We start from the raw sequence: 17,180 nt of genomic DNA on the forward strand, positions 1-17,180 counted from the left end.
AGATACATCAATAATTAATGTTACAGTCCTTAAACAATTCTGAGCCACAATTCATGAGAAATTCTGTCAAAAACAGTGTATTAGACATGGCCAGAAAGAGACAAAAGCAGTGAAACACTCTGAAATACTGCACATTTGGTAGATTAGGAATTGCGTTGAAGTCCATTGTAATGGATATGTTTTTCAGTTTTGTCTAATAAGAGTTTGAGGCATTATGTGGGTAATGTATGGAAAAACAATGAATGATCACTGGATTGGGAACAAAGTCCGTCTGTTTCTCTGCATACTTTGTTATCCCCATTTCACCCTGTTCTTCAAAGGTCAGGACCCCAACAGGACCACCACAGAGCAGGTATGATTTGGGTGGTGTATCATTTTCAGCACTGCAGTGATACTTACATGGTGTTGAGCTAGTGTGTGTCGCCCTGGAAGTCAGAGACAGTAGCTCATATGTTGCTGCACATTGTGTGTTCATCAGTGAAAACAGGACGCTGGTGGCTAAATATTTGGACTATTCTCAGGCCAGCAGTGACACTAAGAGGTTTCAAAACTCCTGATCCACTTATACCAGCACAATACACACTAACACACCGCCATGTTATTGTCACTGCAGCACTGAGAATAGCTCACCTGCCAAATCATACCTGCACTGTGGGGGTCCAGACCATTTAAATGCAGTGTGAAATGGGGATTAAAAAGCATGCAGAGCAACAGGTGGACTCCTGTCTGTAATTGCATAATTACACAGTGCTCCTGTATGGTCAATGGAGCTGATAAAATGGGCAGTGAGTGTAGATAAAATGTAGGTGTTCCTAATCTAGTGATTGTTCAGTGTATATTACTGCAATAAAATATGGTAGAAATATTTTTTCTTATCTAACAGTACTAGAGTGTTTGTCCCTCTTTATGTTTTTATTATAATGTTATAGTAATATCATTATTAATGTGACTGATGTGTGTGTGTTTGTGTTGGTCTGTCTGTCTGTCTCTGCCTAAGGGTTTGACCGACACAGAAGCAGATCTGTCCAGTGGGATGTCGCGCCCAGCGAGCCGTCAGGTGTCATGCGATATCCGTAAAGAGTTGTCAGACTTCCGGCAGAGCAGCTCCCTGAAAGTGAAGACGAAAAGCAGAGAGTCCGGGGGATTTGACAGGAACTGCATCCAGAGCCCACCTGAGCCAGGTCTAAACCGCACCACCTGTGCTTACATCAGCGTGAGTGACATCATAAGACCAGAAACCATGCCACAACACATGCATCACACTCAGTGGATCAGTCTTCAGGAAATTAGATGACACAGAATTAGGTGAATTATTTATTGGAAGAGAAAATTGAATTAGGCCATGTAGAATTGTGGTGTAAATCACACTGATCCTTCAGAAATGACATTAAATGATGCAAGTCTGAGCTTCAAGCTGTCATGGTGTAATGACTGATGATAGAAGTCTTTTCAAAGAGAGCTGTGGGAAGCCACACTTATAGAGCATTGTCACTGAATTTTTCAGCACTTATTAATTAAACAAAAAGGAGATTAATTATGTTCTCATGGGTTTTGTCAAATAATGTCATTGTGCTATTACTGGAGATCTACAAGCTACCACTCTCAAGTATTTCTTTGGCACTTATACTTAACAAATCGACATGCATTTCTTTTAAATAAACCTGTTATCTCCTGCTTCCTGTAAACATGCTTAGTGCTCCCTCTGTTTTGTTCACTCTCATTAATTTGTTGTGTACACACTGATGCCTTTATTGATTATTTATCTATTTATCTATATACATTCTATCCGTTTGTAATGAATCTGTAATGAAAAGTGCCTCCCTTCAGATTTTACTGGTATGATTTTACCCAAAATAATTTATCCTGCGGTGTTGCTATCAGTGTGTGAAGAGTGGGAGAAGAGAGTTGCATTGACAATCCAACACAATGGACAGCACTTTGAACACATTTTATAAGTGGTCAGAAACTTGTAAAGAACTCATGAAAGAACAAAGTTACGTTAAAACCAAGTACACCATTGTTTTTCTTTATCAAACTCAATAAGTTTGATGTGTCACATGACCCTCTTTCCATTGAAAAAACAAAAGTGGGATCCAAAATGTCCAACTTCAAAATGGCCACCATGGTCACCACCCATCTTGAAAAGTTTCCCCCCTCCCATATACTAATGTGCACAAACAGGAAGTTAATATCACCAACCATTCCCATTTTATTAAGGTGTATCCATATAAATGGCCCCTCCCTGCACATAAAATTAGAGGGCATGTAAAAAAAATCTGTAGTTATATTCCTGGTAAATTCATTTAAATTCAGTTAATTCATGAATTCACTGCTTCATGATGTTCAGTGTCACAAGGGTCCATTTCCCACCCAGAACCACCAGTTGCAAGTCCATCACAGGGCATCAAACCCCATTCACTCACGCAGTCATACCCGTGGATAATTTAACACAGGCAATAGACCTGCAGATATGTATTTTGTACATTGGGAGCATCTAGAGGGAATCCATGCAGACATGGGGAAAACACACCCACTCCCACAAACTATTAGGAAGAAAATTTGAGAGGAACTGAGACTCAGATGGGAAGCCAATCCTCATTTGCTCAACACCAGAGCAAAATAAATATAAATAAAAATGTATGGATTTACAGTGGGGCGGCACGGTGGTGCAGCAGGTAGTGTCGCAGTCACACAGCTCCAGGGGCCTGGAGGTTGTGGGTTCGATTCCCGCTCCGGGAGACTGTCTGTGAGGAGTTGGTGTGTTCTCCCCGTGTCCGCGTGGGTTTCCTCCGGGTGCTCCGGTTTCCTCCCACAGTCCAAAAACACACGTTGCAGGTGGATTGGCGACTCGAAAGTGTCCGTAGGTGTGAGTGAATGTGTGTGTCTTTGTTGCCCTGTGAAGGACTGGCGCCCCCTCCAGGGTGTATTCCTGCCTTGCGCCCGATGATTCCAGGTAGGCTCTGGACCCCCCGCGACTTACAGATAATGGATGGAAGCGGTTACAGATAATGGATGGATGGATTTACAGTGGATAAACACCAATCTGTATACAATGAAAAATAGAGTAAAAAGGAGAAAACTCATTGTGAATATACACAGATAGAAAAGAGATTTTTTTTCTCTTATACCATATAATCACCATTGTGACTCTAAAAGACCTAATTTGCCTCAGTTCAGCTTTGTACAAGTAAATTAAGCTGATTATTCTGCTCAGTTAATGGACTGAATAAATCAATTACAAGTGCCCTCTATTTACCTTCACCGCAGATCAATTAGATTTTGCTTTGCTCGCTAAAACTTGGTGCTATTGTTTGCCACAAACTTTTTGTTTTTAAATCTGATTCATATAAATTAAAATGACACGGCCAAAGAAATGAATAATTTACCAAGTGTTGTGGAAATGAAACTCTGCTATTGATTTTGGTCTCTTTCTGCCCTAATGAGCTCTGAATCGAATGGAATAGATTTGAATGAGGCCACACCACTGTGGCCTGGAGGATCTGGTAATATAGGTCACATGGTGGTTCAGGTCTGAACTGGACACTAATGAATAGCGTTCACTTCCTGTGCGATTAAGGCTGAGTGTATAATACTCTAGGTCTAATCTGCTGCTCTTTGAGATAATCCTCATAAACTGCCTCGTGTCCTGAAGGCCTGGCTCAGGGGGAAGAGTCACTGATGTGTCCACTGAGGGGTGCTCTTCTCAGCCTCACCAGCAAAATTCCCAGTGGGAGGCATACTAAACTAGGCATAAGTTACAATTTGGGATGACTCGGTTCTTGGAATAAGATACAATTACCAGCCATTGCACCGTGATCTATGGTGTATATTCACATACCAAAGTTTGGGAATCGTGTGGTTGATTTGGTGAAAATAAGTACAACTCCTCTATAGAGACTTTCTGCACATTTAAATACACTAATGTTTTACAATAATGCACTAATTTGCAGGATGTATCTATTGAATTAAACTGAACTAGATTAGTGGTTACAGTCTATGAAAGTATGAATGAAAACCATGCTGTGGCCCAATCAAAAGTTTAGGACATGTTATGTATTTTTTGAAGCATTAAATTGCTGGAGAGAATACTGATTCATCACTGTTCTTAACGGATATATATATATATATATATATATATATATATATATATATATATATATATATATATATAATGATTATATGAAAGACCCAACTGTTTTCACTTATTATATCATTAGAACTACTAGAGGTATTGATTTGACAGTTACAATATGATATACATCTTGTAAGTAATGGTATTGTTTTGAATAATGAATTATACAAATATAATGGTGTATGTCTCTCTGTCACAGACTGTGGTAGATAAAGATGACATCTCCCTGACTGAAGTCAGTCCGTCTGGTCATCTACTGCCCGCTGTAAGTGCAGCGCTATTGATTTTGTGTCTGCATAGTTCCAACAATAGTGTTCTGTCCCAATCATTAATCTGTTTTGCTCAGTTGTCTGTGTCACTTTCCATCATGTGGCAATAAATATCGACCTAGCAATTGAACAAGCGATTTCATTTCAATGTAAACCCAGGCATCCACACTGCACTCACATATTGATGAAATATTTTGTGGATTTGAAGTGTTATTGCTTTCCAAGGAAAACGTTTTTACATTCACAAAAGGCTTTAGTAAGTCTGAGCTTTAGAGAGCATGCTCTAAAGCAAATAATGCTTTAATAATGCTTTCATTGAATATAGGTTGCATAAAGGAGTCCAGGTTATGCAAATAACAGCTTTATTATTATTTAATCATTTATAAGGTTTGAAGTTTCTATGAAATCTTATGTAAAGTAAGGTTCCCTTTTTGCCGTGTGTGAGAAATCTTTGTATACTTTGCGCAGCACAAGTTTCTGGACATCTACATAATTTAATTAAGTATAAGACTGTTGGTTTGTTAAATCAGTATGCGACACCCTATTGAAAGTGTCAAGAGGCCAGAGGCCTGTAACTGGAATTTGTAAATGTTTAGTATGTCAGTCCTCACTGCTGTTTCTGAGTTGCAGCTCAGAGAAGCAGTTTCTCTGAATTCATCATTTCTCCAAGGGCACATTGGAGATTTTACTGCATCCACTGCAGAAATTACCGCGTCCACTGAGGGGGAAAATGCGCTTGTTTTTTTAAGGTCTCACATTGAATAAACAAATGATCTTTGTTCTTTGTGCTGGACATTGGCAGTGGTTTCTCCTCATGGAGATGAACCATTTTTGCTCTTCTATTCAATTTTATCCAGATGTTACCAGAGGCAGATATTATTATATATTTTAATGTGTAATTAGGTCAGCAAAGTTCAGATGTGGAAAATAAGCATCTGATATGGTTAATTCACAGCTGTGTTTTATGCTCTCTCTCTCTCTCTCTCTCTGTTTCTGTCACTGTCTCTCTCAGCCTCATGTGGTCACTGAGCAGGCTGAACAAGAGAAACTCTCGGCTCTGATTCCATCCATCATTGTAACCTCTGAGTCCAGTCCTGCCCTGAAGTCGGGCGGGGCCAGTGGTCACCCCAAAAAATGCCTGCCCTGTGCCTCCACAGTAGCCTCTGTCACCCTGGAAACCCTCAGGATGGACCAGGAGAACTGTTCCCAGCCCAGCAGTATCAACAACACAGTCATACCTCTGGACAGAATCTGAGCAAGCCCAAGCTTGTCTGACCACTCCATCATTGCCCTTATCGTATCTCCCCTTCTCTACATGAGGCTGAAAAACAACCAGCATACACATTATGTTTGTTCAAATCACCTACAAATGCACGAGTTTGAGCAACCTTGAGCAAACTGTGTTCTACAGGGAACACTCTCAAATATGGCATTTAACTGTTCACTTTTTTATTGATCTGATAAAAAACTATGGGAAAACATTACTGTAGGTGTCTGTACTTGAGACTATACATAACACCCACTTGAGTCTTTCATGACAACTGACATTTGGAATAAGCCTTTGTAGAGTTTATCTGGGTTTGTGTTCGTTGTCATTTAAGGTAAATGTAGGTGTTACGTAGCTTCATAAACTGACACCTACAATAAAGTGTTACCAAAAACAAATATGCTATATTAAATGTGTTTTTCATTTCACGAATATGATTGTGCATTAACATGTGCAACAGAGTATTCCCTGTAGTTGACACATTAATTTTAGTTTGACCAGTTGTACAGGTTCACCCAAATCTTTTGCACAAAACTGTATCAGAGGGGTTGTGTTTTATAGGTTTTTCTGAAGTAGTGATGTGGATCTAAATGTGTGTGTGTTTGTGTGTGTTTTCACATGTGATCATTGTCCTCAAAGTGGAGGGAGTGTCTTTCTGTGACTTTTTTAGTTTTATTTTGATTTGTTTTTGGAAGCAACACTCTATTACTTCTTCCACTGTTCACATACAGCACACTGTGTCTCCTTAATGTGGACATTCCGTGACATTAAGAAATACAATGAACCAAATCATTAAAAAGGCAGGAAAATCTGCCCTTAAATTTCCAGCCTGATGGGTTGCATCACACTGGATGGGGTCCTGAAATGGAGCCTCACAACTTGATGGATTCAGAGGAGCGTGAGGTCTTTAACCAAAAATGACACTTCACAACTCATTTGATGTCAATGAGATGATGTCTGTCCACAGTAAAGGCTTTACTTCAACCTCCACTATTCTCCGTTAAGAACATTTCTGTAAAGAGGTTTGGACAGGGCTTAGGAACAGTCACATCACACTCACTGTCTCACAGACTCACTGATAATTGTTGGACTTCTTTTTTTTGTATTTGCATTTTTGTTTGTTGAGTTCATATAATATCCCATTAAAGAAATTGCAGGAAAATATATAATACTGTTATAATTACATTAAAATATACACCAGTTAGTCATAAACCATAACACACCGCATTGTTTCTACACTCACTATCCATTCTCTGAGCTCCACTGACCATACAAGAGCACGTTGTAGTAAAAACTCCATGAGCACTGCTGTGTCTGATCCACTCATACCAGCACAACACACAATAACACCACCACCACTTCAGTGTCTCTGCAGCATTAAGAATCATCCAAGACCCAAATCATTGCTCTCTGAGGGTCCTGAGCATTGTAGAAAAATGTGAAAAGGAGAATATAAAGTATGCAAAGCAGCAAATTAACTACTATCTTTAATAGTTGAAATACAAAGTTCTCCTGTATGGTTAGTGGATCTGAGAGAATGGACAGTGAGTGTATAAACAGGTGGGTGTTGTTATTGTGATGGCTAATGGTTGTAGAGTAGATATGCAGAGTGCAAGTCAGAAACCGCCTTATTTGTTTTTCAGTCCAAGCTAAAAAAAATTGTTTTACAGCATCAGGTATAAAAGCTAAATTGATTTCTGAGAGACTTACAGTTTTTTAAAGAAATCTGTACCTATACTTGTTAGAAGTAGGTAGCTCATTCTGCTTTTCATGATCAACTAATCCCAAACACATGCTGCAACATTGATGCGTGGCCTTGCAGCAGCCAGTTTATTGTCCAGAGGACCACCAGCAGCTGCTTTTTTTGCGGAGTTTTATTCTTAGAATGGTGTCAGTTTAAGCATCAGCTTCTTGACAGCTCCACATCATTCCCACCGACACACAGACCTGAGTTGTCTTCTCTGACAACTTCTCTGAAAGGCTGGACATGAACTTCTGGATTTTTCAAATCTGAAGCATGAGTGGAGCTTGATTTTCTCTTGTTTTTCATAGATGAAACTTTATGTATTCTATATCAGTAGTTTCTTAGATTGATATTCTAGATAAATAAAGTATTTATCTAACTGTAACAATTCTGGTGGTTTATCAGGTTTTGCATATGTGTTAGGAGTCCCATGTTCTTTCCATTTTCATTTTTTATTTTTCTAATTAAGTTTTTGAGAACTTTTTTATTTTTATTTTTATTTATTTATTTATTTGTGATAATATTTTAAAGTCCCCTTGCATATGATATTGGATTCCTTCTGGAAACTGAATAAACTAAAAATGCAATAAATGAAGGTTAGTCTCTGACTTTGCACAGAACTCTACATGGTTTTATTTGAAGTTTGCTACTTTTTGTACTTTCCTGACATTTCAGAGCATTCTCCTTTCACTCATTTTATTCATTCATTCATTCATTCATTATCTGTAAGCGCTTATCCAGTTCAGGGTCGCGGTGGGTCCAGAGCCCACCTGGAATCATTGGGTGCAAGGCAGGAATACACCCTGGAGGGGGCGCCAGTCCTTCACAGGGCAACACAGATACACACACATTCACTTACACCTACAGACACTTTTGAGTCGCCAATCTACCTACCAACGTGTGTTTTGGGGCTGTGGGAGGAAACTGGAGCACCCCCTCACAGACAGTCACCCGGAGCGGGAATCAAACCCACAACCTCCAGGCCCCTGGAGCTGTGTGACTGCGACACTACCTGCTGCACCACCATGCTGCTCGCTCATTTTTTTTACTGCTAGTTCTATATAACTTCAGTAGCCTTGTATTAAAAAAGTATCAAAATACCCCTGCAATATCATATCCTCGGTTTACTATGAGAATGTGTATTTTTAATTTTAAGGCACAATTACTGAGCATAATGTTATTATTTATGTACTAATGTACTGCCATGTGCTGTAGTTATAGCAGTTACTACTCCATCTGCGTGAGATTTACAGTTAGGTGTCCACAGCAGAAAATAGAGATAATGGCAGACGTTGCATCCCAGTGTTAGTACATTAGACAGCACAGGAATGACCTAATTCTATGCTTTATTAAAAGTTATATATTTATAAATATAAATTGAAGAACAGGAAAAATAATGTTAGCAGAAACATGCAGAACAAAGGACAATGCAGTATTATAAATACAGTTATAATTGAGCTGTAGCTCAATGTGATCTAGAGCAATTATTGTTAATTGTGAGTTTCTGAATTTGCTATGGAATAGCACAGTATTTCAGCTGCTGAACTTGACATGAGTTTCCACAGTCAGACCACTGATTACAAAATTACATTTACCTCAGTGTAATTCTCTCTATTCTTGAGTGTGTATCCAAAATCTGGACTGACACTTTATACATGATACATGAAAAAAAAACACACACACCCTTTACTTGATTTGAAATATTTTGGTTTTTTTTAAGTTGTCTGTTTTATTCCATGAGTGATTATTTAAGATTATCTTGATACAGTGTGAATATATGTACAAATCTTGTGTACCTCTAGCCTTCAGTGCATCCCAATTTCCAAGACTTACATTTGCAGTAGAGTGTTTTTGTTGTCGTTGACAGTTTGTAATGTTCTTTCATTTGAATCACCACACAGTTGCTGTAGTTCACAGAACCTCCAGAGATGATCTGTTTATTCATTCATTCATTCATTATCTGCAACGCTTATCCAACTCAGGGTCGCGGTGGGTCCAGAGCCCACCTGGAACCATTGGGCGCAAGGCGGGAATACACCCTGGAGGGGGCGCCAGTCCCCCACAGGGCAACACACACACACACACACATTCACTCACACACACGGACACTTTTTTGAGTCGCCAATCCACCTATCAACGGTAGGAGCACCTGGAGGAAACCCACACGGACACGGGGAGAACACACCAACTCCTCACAGACAGTCACCAGGAGCGGGAATCGAACCCACAACCTCCAGGTCCCTGGAGCTGTGTGACTGCAACGCTACCTGCTGCGTCACTGTGCCGCCCAAGATCTGTTTACTGTAATTAAAATCACTGCTTCTAAAGCTGAGACCTCAAACAGACTGCACACTTCAAATGAAGGATTTGCTTTTCTGCTGGATTTTTTTGGAGATGCTTTAGTGGAATTAATACCACCGCATCAGCGTTTCCTGGGGGATTAGTAGAGAATGCTTTTAACAAGATTAATTTTTTGTCTCAAGCCTGATGGTTTGTATTTTGACAAGAATGTTCCACAGCACTTAAAGCTTATTATTCTTTTCACACGTGCTTAATTGGATGGTCAACTTCATCATTAGTCAAGTATGGGCATTATTAACTACCTTTGTTACCCATACACCATTCATTTTAGTTTTAAAAGATGTATTTACACATTCAGATTAGGGTCACAATGAGTCTAAAGCTCAACTGGAATCACTAGGTTCAACAATTGTGCCAAGTGATTTAGCCTCTGAACTGGATAAGCGGTTACACAATTGATGAATGAATTTATTTCTGTCAGTAGAACCTTTAGAACTACTGAAGTACTTAGACGTTGGTTGAATTATCTGCTGACATCCAAGTGATATCAAACACATCCCCTGATGTTGATCTCTGGGCTATGACGTAGCAACTCAGCTGTTCAGAATCAGCAGATTATTTTTTAATTTGCCAGATATCTTTTTCTAAATAATGGTTTATTGACAGATTCACATCCTTTCAGACCTATTGAGATTATCCCAGTGACACCCCAATGTACACCTTTGTATTTTTTCAGATCTGGACCAAAAGAGTTTGATATTTCTCTCTCACAGATAAAAGCTTTAATTATAGTTTATCTGACACTAAAATTTGAGGTGTTCTACGAAGTTGTGCACCTTTAGTCCCTTTTTCACAGTCTTTTAATCATTTTGGTAGCCACCTCCTGTTTTTTCCCTCTTTGACAATCCACTTCCTCATGCTAGTGGCTTATCTTATTTCTCATCGGCTCAAAAAGCCTGAACAATAACAAACTTGTACGTCAGGGTCGTTTTGACTGGAAATTAAACAGTGAAGGTGAACGTTGAACGTTGCACTGTATCGGACGCTCACATCATTTTACCACAAGGAAATGTTTTTGCAAAAGCAAATTTCCCATTGAGCTTCTTATGTCCCTGACTGTCTAGTGTTTTGAGACTGTTGGAATGTTCTCTTGACTGGCTGCACTTCACTCATGTAATGTAGTGCTGACCATTTGGTTGACACATACTTTATATCCTGCCACTCATTGTTATCAGTTAGCTCAGCCATGTGCTCTTCTGACCTGGACCTGCAGAGTGTGACTCACTAGAAATGATCTGGATTGTTTTATTAAAGTGCTGTATGTAATTAAGTCTCTTGTCAGTCAGATTTGACTGTGGCTGTTTTGAAATTCCTTTTGTCACTTAGCATTACCATTCCATTTACTTCTTTATTTTACTGTTGTGCTTTTTCATCTTAGGCCCTGATACTCCACTCTCAAGCCAAGATCCCCCCAAGCATGCAAACATTATGTAAGCGAAATACTTTTAAAATGTCCTCGTTATTGCTATTGCTGTTGCTGCTGAAGCCAAGTCTCCTCTGGTCTGAAATCCCACTGAAGATAAGGCTGCACTTTCCACCTCACTTCACTGTATCTGTGAAGAAGATCTGCCACTCTAAAACAGATCTTCATTGCTGGAGAGTGTCCTATGGTGCAATTGCACGTCTCTGTAGATGTCTGTCCTCTGTGAAATGATGAGCACTCTAGCACTCCAGTGTCCTGGGCATTAATAAAGGAAAGAGCCTCCAAACACCACTTTTAGTCTCCAGAATCCCCCTACAGCCCTTCTGCCAATCCAACCCAGCCATCATTAACCACAGCTTCAGTTTAATCCAGCACATCCCTGCTCTAATTAGCACCACAATTACAAAACCTGATGTGAAGCCGACTCCCTCCCTTCCCAGACCTTTCTAAATGAACATTCATTATGTGAGCATGCACATGTCTGCGGGTTAAGTGTTATAAATAATGTGCTAATGAATTCCTGTCTCCCTCTCGCACTGGTGGCTACTGTCTATTCTCAGTCATAGTGTTTGAAAAGAGCCTGGACCTCATCTACTCCGACAGGTCAGCAAACAGCAGAAAGAAGAGTGACACACCTCCTGCCCAGCTTCTTCAACTCTCTCTTTCATGGCTGTTGCCATCACTGAAGAAAATGATGCACTGATCATGCCTGGTATGAATGCATACGTCGTTTCCCTGTGAAAAAGGAGGGACACATTTCTTGCCAATGTAAGTACACAGGAAATAGCTATGCTAATTTTTAATTTTAAATCCCATTTCACTCAGCACAAAGCAATGTATGCATCATTTTAGTTGATGTGAGTTACTGCCCAACACAACTTCCTTTCTACTCTATACATTTTTGCAAGTTTGTATTATAAAGTGTTACCCAAGTTTACATACACACATCCTGTGGCAATTGTTACGTTAATAGCCACTAGGGGCACTGTGGAAGAATGACTACAAAATTACTCTGAAATTGACTCTAAAATGGCAGACCAGTTAATATGATTAGAAATGTTGCCCTGGATATGAAGATAAATGTAAACTGTCTGTTAATGGAGTTAGTGTTCTCATCCAAATGTGTTGAACTGTGATAAATAATTGTGACAGAAATAGTATGAACATTTAAAACTGTATGTAGGGATTCTGGGCGGCACGGTGGCGCAGCAGGTAGTGTCGCAGTCACACAGCTCCAGGGGCCTGGAGGTTGTGGGTTCGATTGTCGTGTGTTCTCCCCATGTCCGCATGGGTTTCCTCCGGGTGCTCCGTTTTTCTCCCACAGTCCAAAAACACACATTGGTAGGTGGATTGGTGACTCAAAAGTGTCCGTAGGTGTGAGTGAATGTGTGAGTGTGTCTGTGTTGCCCTGTGAAGGACTGGCGCCTCCTCCAGGGTGTATTCCCGCATTGCACCCAATGATTCCAGGTGGGCTCTGGACCCACCGCGACCCTGAACTGGATAAGCGCTTACAGATAATGAATGAATGTAGGGGTTCTTGTCTGTAAAGTCTCATTGTTATATCAGAAAACCTTTGTGAGAAGTAAATGGGGATGTTTAATTAGCCTAGATACTGTATCTACCAAAGCTTTAATACAGTGTCTAACTTGTTAATAATGTTATTAATGTTAATTAACTTGTTAATGTCTATTATTTTCCTTATGATAATGACATAGTCTCAAAATGTATGAGTTAATAGTTAATGTTTACACAAACCCCATTTCCAGAAAATTTTGGACACTTTCTAAAAATGCAATAAAATAACAAATCTGTTATTTGTAAATAAACTGGAACCTTTATTTAACTTAGGGTGACCAGACGTTCTCTTTTACCCGGACATGTCCTCTTATTTAGGCTTAAAAAAATGTCCGGAATTTCACAAACGTCCGGGATTTTGTTTTTCTAGAGCTTACATAGAACTTCGAGAAGCGTTTGGTTCACAAACTAGTCCCGCCCTCCCCTACTCCGATTGGTTCGCTTGAGTAAGAAGAGGGCGTGGTGAAGTAGCCTAAAAATCTTCTGATTGGACGGTCTGACTGTAGAGCTACTGTTATTGGTCAATAACCTTCTCTGTAAACATTTAACTGGTCAGTCTGCACGTCAGTAGTCGTGCCCCCCCCCTCCCGGAGACGTGTCCTCTTTTTCACCATCTCAGATCTGGTCACCTTTTCAATGACTAACTGATTGCTATTTGTTAAATATGGAAAATAAATATACTAATTCTTGCAGTTTTTGACTGTGTCTTTGTGTCTATAAAGCCACACTGTTGAGGAGTTTGGTGTGTTCTCCCTGTGTCTGTGTATTTATCCTCCAGGGTCTTCCAGTTTCCCCTCATAGTCCAAAACATGTTATTATATGGACTGATTGGTGATGTCATGTGATGGACTTGCAGCTCATTCAGAATGTGTTCTTGCCAGTGCCAGGAGCATACACAAAATGGGGCGCCTGGCCATCACAGGGCATCACACACTTCCCCCCAGTCGATAACACACTCACAATTATGGACCCTTTTAAATGTTCAGCCCACCCTCCAACCTCTGTTTTTGGCCTTTGGGAGGAAAGCAGACCACCCAGAGAAAACCAAGGGAACACTACAGACTCCTCGCAGACAGTGAACTGAAGTGGGGTTTGAGCTTACAATCACAACCATGCCCCCACCCCTTCTGAGTAACTTAGTGAAATACACTTCATGGCCAGATGTTTGTGGACAACTCCTTGTCAAATACTTCTTCAGAAATGATGAGTTTGTCCCTCTTTGTTGCTGTAACAGATTCTAAATTTCTAGGAATTAGAATGTTGGAATGTTTCTATGGGAATATGATGGTGCACCTGCACAAGAACATTAATGAAAACTAGGTCCAAGTTTTGTATCAGTGCTGTGTTTGCTCTATGCCTACATATATACATAGCATTGTATCTGTATACTAGGCATACAGCAAACCAATAAAAGCTGTTTCGAGTGTTTCTCTGAAAGGGGAGAGAGCTAATGCTGATATGAACATTAGAAATGATGCTCTTGTCAGCATTTGGCTGTCGTGACAGCTTTTGTGTTTAAGGTCACATGCCCTGAAGATAAGATTTAATTCCTGAGAGTATTGCGATGATAGTGTAACCTATTCTCCCAGTACAGCAGAGAAATGCACTGTAAATAGCCTCAGCTGACCTATGAATAAGACATATCAACAAATGTGACATGTTAAATTAAAATGTAAAACCGGCCTTACATTTACAATTACAGAGAGTAGCCCGCAGATCTGTTACTCTCCATATGTTTTTAGCCCCCTTTCATCCTATACTTTGCTGGACAGTACTTCTGAAGTAGCACCTTGGGACAGGTATATTGTGGGTGGTGGATCGTTCTCATCTTTGCAATAACTCTCATGGTGGTGGTGGTGGTGGTGTGTTCACATGTGTTGTGGCGGTAGCAACTGATCAGACACAGCAGTGCTGCTGGAGTTTTTAAACCCTGTGGACAGTCCACCACCAAAAAATATCTAACCAACAACAGAGGACAAAAACACACTGATGTGTTATTGATGGTTTAAATGTTGTTTTTTTCCACACTAGCTGATCGTTTGTAAAGTAAAGATTGTCCTGAAATAGTTCTCATGTTCTCATGTTATTTTAAAACCAGTAAGTTTTATTAAATCACAATTCATAATTCACGCATTTTAAATGACATTAAGTTAAATTAAATTATGCTGAGTGCACTAGTCATACAGTATACTAGCTTCCAGACTGAACTCATGCATTAATATATGCTTAAATTATTTTAAAAATGCTCAATTAAACTATAAGTCACTAATACAAGGGAATGAACAAATGGACTGTGTCTGAAAAACTCACAAATAAATAAGAAGAAGTATCACAAAATATCCATCCATCCATTATCTGTAACCGCTTATCCAATTCTAGGGTCGCGGGGGGTCCAGAGCCTACCTGGAATCATTGGGCGCAAGGCGGGAATACACCCTGGAGGGGACATCACAAAATATGATAATATATATTATTACAAATTAAAATACTTATAAATCAGAAATATATTACAGTTACACTAAGCATATAAATATATATAGAAAAGTGGTGAAAACAACATATAACTATTTTACTCAGTGTGTATTAAGAGTATTTTGATATAATCTAAATCACATATTAGTAGTGATTTAGTTTACAATAGTGGTTCCAAATGAACTTAAATACATCAGCACAATTTAAGATTTTTTTTTTATGTTTTTCACAAGGGATGGCTTTAGTGGCGAGGATAGGGTATATTTCACAGCATGATCCACAGCGGGTTTTTATAAATGGTGAAGAAACTACCTCACTTTTCTCTCTGCTGAAATTTCTTGGCTCAGTGTGTTGCCTCGGTTTGTTGCTGCCAGTCACCAACTTTGTTAACTGATTGATTCCTGCAGCTCAAGGCCAGTGATGACGCTGGACTGGTCACCACCTTCCTGATTGGACACTGTGACCGTTGCAGTGGTTAAGACCAGGGCGACTCCACTACACAGCAGTCTGTAAGTGAAAGTATTAAACACGTTTTGAGGAATCAATTACAGGAGCTGTGTAAGAGAGACTCATTCATAAAAAGATTAATATTTTGTACTCAAAATCTACATAAATTGCTTCAAATACTTACCCTCAATAAGGGCAGACCATTAACAGAGCGATGATGTGCTGTGATTATGAATATGAATAGCAGGATTAGTGGCCACTAAGCAGCAGTGTGTCTTCACTGCCACATTTAACTCATAAACAGCAGAAAGATCACTGTGAATCACTAACACTCTGTCTAAGGGATTAGGGGTGAGGTGGATGGTGTGGGGTGGGTGGCATGAGGAGGTGTGGGTCAGTGGCTAAACGAGGGAGTGCAAGTGAGATTTATTTTTCCAAATGCCAGCATTGTCTGTGTAATAATAGCCATTGTCTGTGCCATGTGTGATGTGACAGCAAAGGAATGTGTTCTGCAAATTCAGTGAGGGTGTGTGGGGAAACGGGCTTCAAAGAGACAACCAGGTGAGATTAGAGCTTGCCTTTTATCTGGGCAGGATTTGGACCGAATCATGTGGAAAGACCAGTGCCTGAACCGTCTCATCAAACCTGAACATGTCACTTTCAGACTATAATCCATTAGAAGTCAATAGTTATTGTAGTTTATATATAAATATATATTGAAAGCAACTTTTCCACAGTTTTTGCCAGTTCCACCCATCAATTAGGTCTCTGTATCGCAGTCACACAGCTACAGGAAGGTTGTGGTTCAGGTCCCGCTCCAGGTGACTTTTTCTGAGGAGTGTGGTGTGTTCTCCCTGTGTCTGCGTGGGGTTCCTCCGGGTGCTCCGGTTTCCTCCCACTGTCCAAAAACACACATTGGTAGGTGGATTGGCGACTCAAAAATGTCCGTAGGTGTGAGTGTGTGTGTCGCCCTGTGAAGGACTAGCGCCCCCTCCAGAGTGTGTTTCTGCCTTGTGCCCAGTGATTCTGGGTAGGCTCCAGACCCACCACGACCCTGAATTAGATAAGCAGTTTCAGACAATGAATGAATGAATTAACTGCTGCTAACATAATAAAATAAATAATAAATTGGCCAGCTCAACACACTTGGAGGGGAACATTAATCACCCAAATCTGTTTCATCAGCTGACAGACAGCTGTGTTGGCTAGCATCATGCTGAGAGATGGAAGAGTAAGAGCCACCCTATTCCTCCCTCATCATTCTCAAGTATCAAATTCACAGTCTTCCAATGGTCCTTTGGGAGTCCTTCTCCTGCAATTTAATTTAATTTATATTAGCTCCAGTCTGTTAAATATATTTTTGATACAAGCACATATTGACAGGTGTGTATCAATTATTCAGCCCATGCCTCATCACTCAGCATGAATTACATAGTTTAGTAATTATTTACATAACTGAATTACATTACTGAATTAATTGAATATAGAGT

General features: G+C 39.9%; 1 protein-coding gene across 1 annotated transcript in view; it reads left to right on the forward strand.

Moving 5' to 3' along the window:
• opn4b (opsin 4b) overlaps positions 1-5,656 on the forward strand; it is a 40,742-nt gene extending 35,086 nt beyond the window's left edge. The window contains exons 9-11 of the mRNA XM_066663028.1: positions 998-1,213; positions 4,332-4,397; positions 5,414-5,656. Coding sequence (XP_066519125.1) covers positions 998-1,213; positions 4,332-4,397; positions 5,414-5,656 — 525 coding nt within the window. The remainder of the gene's footprint in view (positions 1-997; positions 1,214-4,331; positions 4,398-5,413) is intronic.
• Positions 5,657-17,180: the final 11,524 nt, after the last annotated feature.

The sequence above is a fragment of the Hoplias malabaricus genome, chromosome 3, assembly GCF_029633855.1.
Source record: "Hoplias malabaricus isolate fHopMal1 chromosome 3, fHopMal1.hap1, whole genome shotgun sequence".
NCBI classification, from domain to species: Eukaryota; Metazoa; Chordata; class Actinopteri; order Characiformes; family Erythrinidae; genus Hoplias; species Hoplias malabaricus.